Here is a 10,000-nt window from a genome sequence, read left to right on the forward strand (position 1 = left end):
AATGGAGAATGAAAGGAAACAATTACGAGTGGCCTCTGTTGTGGGATGCTTGTACATCGTAGTTTTAAAGAATATCTTACTAAACAATTACTGCTGGATTGACGGGCATTCTAGGACTAGAATAAAAATCCAAGATTTTTAAAAAATGAGATGAGAAGTGGAAATCGGTTGTTTATTTGACTAATGCTCTTCCTTTTTACTATTACACCTGGTCTAATCGGAAACTTGAAAAATACATATAATACCCGAACATGATAGGAAAGCGAGTTCATCTTGAATACGGAGCGTTCACTGATTTTACACAGGGCAAGAATTTGGTTGACATTACATCTGAAAGAAATGAATCGTATGAAAACATCTCTCTCTCTCTCTCTCTCTCTCTCTCTCTCTCTCTCCATCTATATCTCTTCATCTCTCTCTCTCTCTCTCTCCCTCTCACGCTCTCTCTTTCTCTCACTTTCTCACTCACTCTCACGCTCTCTCTTTCTCTCACTTTCTCACTCACTCTCTCACTCTCACTCTCTCTCGCTCTCAATCTCTCTCTTCTCTCTCTCATTATCTCATTCTCTCTCTCTCTCTCGCTCTCTCTCTCTCTCTATCTCTATCTCTATTTCTCATTTTCATTCTCTCTCTCACGTTCTCTCTCTCTCTCTCTCTCTCTCACACACAAACACACACACACACACACACACTTATCTTCACGCTCACACAGACTCACTGCAAACAAACAAACAAACATTCCATGGATATGTGGTATACGTTTGTCTTGTTTTGATTCCTTGGATACTCTTCCTCCAGGAACGCATTACAGTCACGTGACGTATGACGTGTGTGTCTGTATGTGTTTTGTGTCAAGTAAAATACTTACCATATACCAAAATAAACACGTCCTTAGTACGTACGTCTTACGGATAGTTTTAATCCAGTACCGACGAGACTTGAGTTTCCTTTTCTTTTGTAATTTTGTAGGTTTAATCTTTTTATTTTTATTTTTTATTTTTTTTTTTTTTGGGGGGGGGGGGGGGGTGTTGTATCAAGTAAAATACTTACAGGATACCAAAATAAAGACGTCCTTACTACGTACGGCTTACATCGGACAGTTTTAATCCATTGCCGGCGAGACTTGAGTTTTCTTTTGTTTTGTTATTTTGTAGGTTTGTTTGTCGTCTTCCTTTTTTTTGTTTTTTTTTTTTTTTGTAGGAAAAATGAGTGGAAGGGGGGGGGGGGGTGATCCGTTATGTTTTGTTTTGATATTGGTATTTTTCTTTGATTTATTTGGGTTTTATATAGCGCAAAATCCACTAAACGTGCTCAAAGAGGTTGATCCACACATTATATTCCTTACTGTTTTTCATTCATCGTGTTTTGTTGATAATAAGGAAAACCGAAACGTCCACAATATCTATCTTCGTTTAATGAATTAAATTGAAGTTTACATTTCAATACTTATCCTTATTTTTGTGTTGGCACGGTATGACATTTCAGTTGAAAAAAAACATATCGTAAGGAGGGAGTTTAATATTAAAATTTACTGTCTTACTCTTGAAAGACACGTATTTAAAAATGTGTCCAGAAAATTTGTAATCAAAATATCGATCGATTTAAATGACCCTCCTCTTGGCAAAATTTTCTCTAACCCGAGACCTCGCGAAATTCCAGGTTTGAGAATTTTTGTTAACTCACTCAACCCTAACACCGACTATATCCGTAGTATACCCGGGGTTACTTTTCCCCGTGCCTATTTATATTACATTTTTCAGAGACAAATTATAGGCGTAGTATCAAAGCTAATGTTTTTAGTTTTTACATGTTAATGATAGTTGAATAAAAAAATATCTATGTACATGCTCATTTTTAACACTTTTTTTTCCCATTTTAAAAAGTAGCAAAAATCTCTAGGATTGAGTGAGTTAAAATGAGGGTCATGTAAATCGATCGATTTATTTGAAGGATGAGTTTTCTGGACAAATTTTTAAATACTTGTCTTTCTTTCCTGAGTACGGCCATTAACGTTTTAAGTGCTGTGATTTTCTATCAATAGCTATGAATGGCGTCCACGATTTAAAGGTTGTTTTATTTTGTCTCTTCTTCTTCTTGAGTTTTTTTTTTTTTTTAAAGTAACATTTTTAAAAAGGGGCAGCGTGGTTCAGCGGCATGGTCTTCACTTCGTACCCGAAAGGTACCGAGTTCGATCACCCGCCGCTGCGTTGTGTGGCTTTGAGCAAGTCGCCTCGTCCTAGCTCAATTTGCGGCGCTGCACTGCGGCTCACGCCTTGGTTATTTCGATCTTCCATTGGAATAGACCCTAGAGACAATTTTCCCCTATAGTATGAATAAGGGGAACTTTATTTACTTTTTTAAAATTTATTATTTATTTATTTATATAATTATTTTTCTATTTATTTTGTTTACTTATTATATTTATTTATCTACTTATTTATTTATCTCTTTATTAATTTTTATTTTTTTTAATTTGTGATTATTTCTTAAAAGTATTCATTTATTTATTTAATGATTTATTTATTTATTTATTCTTCCCATCCCCAGGTCACGGTGTGATAGAGTGTTATGATGCCAACCTAATAGGATGGACGGGTCGCGTAGGTGGCGGCGGAAGGCTAGGCGCACAGTGGCGCCGTCCTGGTGGTGGTGGTGTTGTTGGCCGTTACTACTGGTGCTCCTTGCTTCAGAGATATCGACGGCGTTTGGCCTGGATACGTGGTGGTAAGCAATTTTAATAATATTGATGATGATGATGATGATGATGATGATGATGATGATGATGGTGATGATGGTGATGATAATAATAATAATAATGATGTAATATTATTAATAATAATAATAATAATAATAATAATAATAATAATAATAATAATAATAATAATAATAATAATAATAATAATAATAATAATAAGCACAAAATCATAAAGAAAGACAAGAGTCATGACATTGTGACAGCAATCTAAAGCATACACAACCGCTTGTGATGTTGAGTGCTCTACCAACTGAGCTATCGAGAGAACCTACAACAAACTACAAATGGGCACGATGAAATAAAGTGTTAAAGTTAAACGCCTCAAATTGATTATAAATGACATAAGGTACGAACGACAACCCGCGTTCTAAAGACATTTATTGTTTCAATGTTGACATCTCTGATTAATTTGTTACCTTGATCAGCTCGTGTCTTTAACATAACGTTCACCATGTCACGGGATATGAAAAACAACGAAAAAACAAAACAAACACACACACACACACACATACATACACACACAAACAACAAATAAACAACCAACAACAACAAAACCAACAAAAAATAAATAAATAAATAAATAAAAACAGAATTCATTTTCATTATGCTGAAAATTTTATGAATGCTATACGTTTATGTAAATTACTCACAACACCCGCCAGCCAGATTAAACACAATCCAATATACAAAATAGTGTGTCACCTTTATATTAACTTGTATAGTCTGATTGATATAATTTAGTTAGAATTGGGGTAACCAAGACCAGTCCCACAATTTGATCCCCCCCCCCCACCCCACCCCCAGATTGAAAATTATTAGACAAATATGGTAAAGTCATACCATTTGATAGTTTTCACCCTTTCCACACTTTAGGAAAAGAACATCGGACGGGTTATTTCAATGTCAAGATAATATATCATATTAAGATGTTTAACACGTGATTTATCATAATCATAATCATCATCATCATCATCATCATCATCATCATCATCATCATCATTACCATCATCACCATCACCACCTAAACCACCACCACCACCACCATCACCACCATCATCATCATCATCATCATCATCATCATCACTGTCTCACCATCTCCATCATCATCATCGCCATCATCATCACCATTATAAGCCGTTTTTTCCCACTTTGACTCCTTAAAAAAATAAAATAATTACCATTAAAAAATCACTCACTCACTCACACTTTTACAATAATTCTACTCATGTCGCTAGCTAGCATGCAGACAGACACCAACTTCATTTCACCTAAGTCCATCCATCTCATCGAGCCACTTGCAGTATAGCAGACCTGCCAACTTGGAATGTTAAAAATTCGTAGATTTCAGAGGGAAGAAATAGAAGTTACTATAATTAACTTTACAAATAAATATTTTACCCTTATCAGATTTAAATCTGTCTTCAAAACCCTGAATTGATGCTTTGTGGCACCAATGTTTCCCTTTTAACACATTGTATTGAATCAAAAATGCCTATGTCTTTCTGCTGTTGAAGCCAAAAATTCGTATTTTTACTATTTGTTCGTAGTAGTCGGTAGGTCTGGTATAGTAGTCGTCGCTTACTTAACTCTTACCTACCACCTCCTCTCAGGTAAACTATAAAGAGACCGTAAATCAACGCGCTAAAAGGGGAGAGAATTTAAAACCGCCGTTATGTAAACAAGAAGGGAAATAAACGCGGAGAGAACGAGAACGAGAGTTGTCTTCTTTATATATTTCATTGACAGAGCGCCGTGCCAAAATCGGTTGAAGAAAAACCAAAAATAAAAGGGGGGAAAGTATATATAATAAATAAGTGAACAGGGAGAACGGGGAAAGAACAAGGTGAACGAAAGAGAGATGAGTTTTGAAGCAGGTTCTTTAACCAGTAAACTGCGGTACTCTGGAAAGACATGTTTGTATTTAAGAATTTGGCCAGAAAACTCGTCTTTCAAATATCAATCGATTTAAACGACCCTCGTCTTGGAAAAAAATAATAACCTGGGACTTTAATGAAGACCTCGGCGAGGTACCAGGTTTGAACGTTTTTGCCGAGATGAGGGTCATTTAAATCGATCGATATTTGAAGGACCAGTTAGTTTTCTGGCCAAATTTTCAAAGAAGTCTTTTTTCAAGAGTACGGCAGTTTAGGTTAACTCTCATAATCCTAGATATTTTTGCTACTTTTCAAAATTGGAAAATATGTATTAAAAATGTGCATGTACATAGATAGTTTTATTCAACATGTAAAAACTAAAAACATTAGCTTTAATACTACGCCTATAATTTGTCTCAGAAAAATGTAACATGGGGTAAAAGTAACCCGGTAAACTACGGATATAGTCGGTGTTAGGGTTGAGTGAGTTAAAGCTCCTACCACATCTTCATTAGGTAATGGGTCTTCTTGTGAATGTCTGGGGATATAGTGGGCTTCTGTTCTTGTTTTTTTTTTTTTTAACTATTTTCCTGGGCTATGTCATCGTCTTGGTAAGGTTAATACTATAATATATCATTTAATTTATTTAGGTTGGTAATGATGTTAGATTAGGTCAGAAAAGTAATTAAGGAAAGTAGGGAAGAAGAAAGGTAAAAGGGATGGGGGGGGGGGGGGGGGGGGGGGGGGGCGGTGATGGATATTGAATGGGATGATTAGAGGTGGGGGGGGTGGGGTGGGGTGGAGGGGGGTGGAGGGAGGTGGGAATGGGTCGGGAAGAAGAGGAGGAGGAGGAGGTAGAGGAGAAGAAGAAGAAGAAGAAGAAGAAGAAGAAGAAGAAGAAGAAGAAGAAGGAGGAGGAGGAGGAGGAGGAGGAGGAGGAGGAGGAGGAGGAGGAGGAGGAGGTGGTGGTGGAGGAGGAGGAGAAGGAATGATGAGGAGGAGGGAGATAATGAAAAGGAGAAAGAGGAGGAGGGGGAACGAGAGAGTGGGAGAAATGTATTGAATCTGATGGAACTACAGAGAGATACAACAATGCAATCATGGCCTATGGGGTAAAATGCTTCCTAACAAATCATGAACATAACCCACATCATATATTATAGCAAAACAAGTCATTGAATATCCGGTCTGGAACTTAGCGGCGAAGACAAAACACGCATTGGCTGCAAATGAGCGCCGATGAAACGAAAAAAAATAATTAAATCCTTGAGATTATCGTAATGTTGTAAGAAGACCACCAAGAAACGCACGATCATTCAACTAGGTATACAAATGTACGGTTATGTGGTCTAGTGGTGTGATAATAGGTTTCGGATCGGAAGGTCCTGGGTTCGATCCTCGCTCGGCGCATAGTTGAGTCCTTGGAGAGAAGACTCTTTACTCACATTCTCTCACCGTTTTCAGGTGTAAAATGAGTACCTGCTCGTTAACAGCGTTGTCTCTGTCCGGTAAAAATTGTAATATCGCCTAACAGGCGTCATGTCCCGTACTACTTGTAAAATGTTGCAGTTGGCCACGGACCCCTTGTAAAGCGATTTGAGGACATTTAGTGGATATTGTGCTATATAAAATCTCAATTTAAAAAAAATAAAATTAAACGCCTATTGCAGTATCTAAAAAACACAAAGAACAAACAAAACCTGAACACTTATATAGCGCAAGATCCACCAAACGTGCGCAAAGCGCTTAACTACGGCTCCAACACTAACACTGAACATAATATAGGAAGAGACTTGACGCCTTTTAGGCGATATTATATTATTATTATTTCCCGCCAGAAACAGATTTGAAACTCACCTTATCAAAAACTCTCAAACCTTGAACTTACTTGAAGACGTCCTTGAACTCCATGCAAGGTTTGAGAATTTTGACAAGATGGCGGTCATTTTAATCGATTGGTATTTGAAGGACGAGTTTTCTGGCCAAAATGATATGATGATATTAATTATGATAACAATATTAATGACAATGATGATGATGATAATGATGACGATAATAATAATAATAATAATAATAATAATAATAATAATAATAATAATAATAATAATAATAATAATAATAATAATAATAATAATGATGATGATGATGATGATGATGATAACAATAATAAGAATATTCATTTAAGGCAACTTGGAGTCCATGGGTTTGAGTCCTGGAACAACCCCCAGCTCTACATCCTAGGAACGCAACCCATCTGTACACAGCTGAAGGGACTCTCGGCGGGCCAGAAGAGGTTCTGCCAGAGGTACCATGATCACATGCCCTCCATAGGACGAGGGGCCAAGTTTGGCATCCGAGAGTGTCAGTGGCAGTTCAGGATGAGGCGATGGAACTGCAGCACAGTCAGAGATTCGTCTGTATTCGGGCCTGTTATAAGTATAGGTGGGTATATCAATAACTCTCTCTTTCTTTCTCTCTCTCTCTCTCTCTCTCTCTCTCTCTCTCTCTCTCTATCTATCTATCTATCTATCTATCCATATATCTATCTATCTATCAATCAATCAATCAGTCTATCTAGCAATCTATCTGTATATATATTGTTGTATATATATATATATATATATATATATATATGTATATATATATATATATATATATATATATATATATATATATATATATATACAACCATCTATCTATCCATCTATCTATCTATCTATCTATCTACCTATCTATCTATCTATTTATCTATCTATCTATCTGTCTATCTATCTATCAATTTATCTATCTATCTGTCTATCCGCCCCCCCTCTCTCTCTCTCTCTCTCTCTCTCTCTCTCTCTCTCTCTTCGCTTTCTTCACTTTAGAGATAGAGAGACAGGTATACAGAGAAAGATTGAGAGAGATGGCGATAGAGAGAGATAGAGACAGAGAGAGAAAGAGAGAGATAGAGAGAAAAGATAGATATATATAGAGAGAAAGAGAGATAGAGATAGAGAGATGTAGAGATAGAGAGAGATATATATATAGAGAGATAGAGAGGGATAGAGATATATAGATAAAGAGAGATATAGTGAGATAGAAATAGAGATATAGAGAGATATAGAGATAGAGAGATATAGGGAGAGAGGGGGGGATACAGAGATAGAGAGAGAAAGAGGTAGAGAGAGAGAGAGATTGAGAGAGAGAGAGAGAGAGAGAGAGAGAGAGAGAGAGAGATCGGCGAGCTGATGCACTGACCACAGCGCTACCCAGATGTAATTTGAGTATGTTGAACATTCGGGTGACAATCCCTTTCCGCCCATCCAAAACCTTGGGGACCGCTAAACGACGTTAGAGAAGTTCATTTGTGTCCTTTCTTAATCTGTCCATCCGTCCATGCCTTAGGGGAACAACTTTGGTATGTGTTTGATCTGGTTATTATGATTGGGGTGAGGGCCGCCTTCTAATAATAAATCTCTAATGGGCTGGAGAAATATATGTGTGTGTGTGTGCGTGTGTGTGTGTGTGTGTGTTTGTGTGTGTGTGCGTGTGTGTTGGAAGGAGGAGAGTTTTTTTTTTTAATCACTTGAAGTCCTATTTTTGTATAAAATAAAACTTGAGCATCTCTCAAAGCGCTTTACAATGGGTCCCTAACCAACAGCAATATTTAACATGGAGGACGAAACATGGCGCCTGTTAGGCAGTATTACAATTTTTTTTTTCGGACAAAGACAATGCTGATAACGGCCAGGTACTCATTTTACACCCGAGTTCGGAGAGAGAATGTGAGTGAAGAGCCTTTTCCAAGGACTCAGTTTTGAGCCGCTCAGAGCGGAACTCGAACCCACGACCTTCCGATCCGAAGGGGTGTGTTGAGCGTGTGTAGGGAAATAAATATTCATCTGCAAAACTGAACGTTTAAAAAATCTCTATGCCATCTGAACTTTATTTTATTGACTTAAAGTTAGTTGTCTCTTACTTCCTCCCTCCCCCTTCCCTCTCTCTCTCTATCTATCTATCTATCTATCTATCTATCTATCTATCTATCTATCTATCTATCTATCTATCTATCTATCTATCTATCTATCTGTGTTTGTGTGTGTATAATGTGTGTGCGTGCATGTGTGTGTGTGTGTGTGTGTGTGTGTGTGTGTGTCAATGCAGCTATTTGTATGTGCAGACGTGTGTATGTATATTTTGATAGATGAGGGAGATTATCGGCTATGACAGGTAACACGATTATAAGGAAACGATTTGGGGAAAGGGGGGGGGGGGGGGGGGGGGCGAATGATGACAGCAAGCGGGTGGGTGATTTTGGGGAGTGGGGGAAGGGGGGGGGGGGGTGAATGGAGGGTTGGAATTGATTGAGGTCTGATTGGGAGGAATTATTGACGGATAGACTGATGAAATTACGGATAAATAGATAACTAGTCTAGAATCCCTTGACTCCCCTCTCTCCCTCCTCTCCCCATAAAACGATGGGCTTCCTAAACAAATATCCACTGCGCAAGTGGTACAGGCGTTTATGTAGATAATAAGACATAAAGTGAGTAGATAACTAAAAATGCCAGAAGACAATAAAGATAATAACAACTTTTTTTTTCTTCGGCGATGGTGAGTTGAACCTACGACCAGACTGTTACGGCACCTCCGCCTGGCCGCGAGAAGGACGCTGTACAATCGACTCCAACACAGGACAATTTTCTTTGTTTGTTTCACGATTTTGAATTTGTTTGTGATTGTTTTTTTTTTTCTTTTGTTTTGTTTGTTTGTTTGTCTTGTTTTTTTTTCAAGGTTTTTTCCGTGTTCTTTCTCTCTCTCTCTCTCTCTATCTCTCTCTTTCGCTCTCTCTCTCTCTCTCTATTCTCTCTCTCTCTCCTCTCCTCTCCTCCGGTCTATCTGTATTTCTCTCAATTATAATATGTATTCAAGCTTATCATTGGGATCAGGATATCATGAGATAAGTCTTTGTTTAGTAAATCTGAGCGCATCCTCTCTCTCTCTCTCTCCCTCCTTCCCTCTCTCTCTCTCTCTCTCTCTCTCTCTCTGTCTCTCACACTCACTTTTCCTTCTTTCTTCCCTCCCTCCCCCCCCCTCTCTCTCTCTCTCTCTCTCTCTCTCTCTCTCTCTTCTCCTCTCCTCCGGTCTATCTGTATTTCTATCAATTATAATATGTATTCAAGCTTATCATTGGGATCAGGATATCACGAGATAAGTCTATGTTTAGTAATACTAAGCATTCTCTCTCTCTCTCTCTCTCTCTCTCTCTCTCTCTCCAACCTCTCCTCTCCGCTCTATCTTTACTTCTCTCAATATGATAATATTATGTATTCAAACTTATCATTGTGATTAGGATAAGTTTATTCTTTTAGTAAAACTGAGTGCATAA

The 10,000-nt window shown here is 37.8% G+C and overlaps 1 protein-coding gene across 6 annotated transcripts in view; it reads left to right on the forward strand.

Annotated features, from left to right (window-relative positions):
• LOC144975184 (protein Wnt-5a-like) overlaps positions 1–10,000 on the forward strand; it is a 120,032-nt gene that overhangs the window by 80,842 nt on the left and 29,190 nt on the right. For all 6 annotated transcript variants that reach the window (XR_013645879.1, XR_013645878.1, XM_078918997.1 and 3 more), the window contains exons 3-4: positions 2,548–2,724; positions 6,815–7,071. Coding sequence is in view for 4 of the 6 variants with exons in the window: in XM_078918997.1 (XP_078775123.1) it covers positions 2,588–2,724; positions 6,815–7,071 (394 nt within the window). In the remaining 2 variants the exon portion in view is untranslated. The remainder of the gene's footprint in view (positions 1–2,547; positions 2,725–6,814; positions 7,072–10,000) is intronic.

This window comes from Berghia stephanieae, chromosome 6 (genome assembly GCF_034508935.2).
Source record: "Berghia stephanieae isolate SIO BIC M18660-M18661 chromosome 6, UCSD_Bste_1.3, whole genome shotgun sequence".
Lineage (NCBI taxonomy): Eukaryota > Metazoa > Mollusca > Gastropoda > Nudibranchia > Aeolidiidae > Berghia > Berghia stephanieae.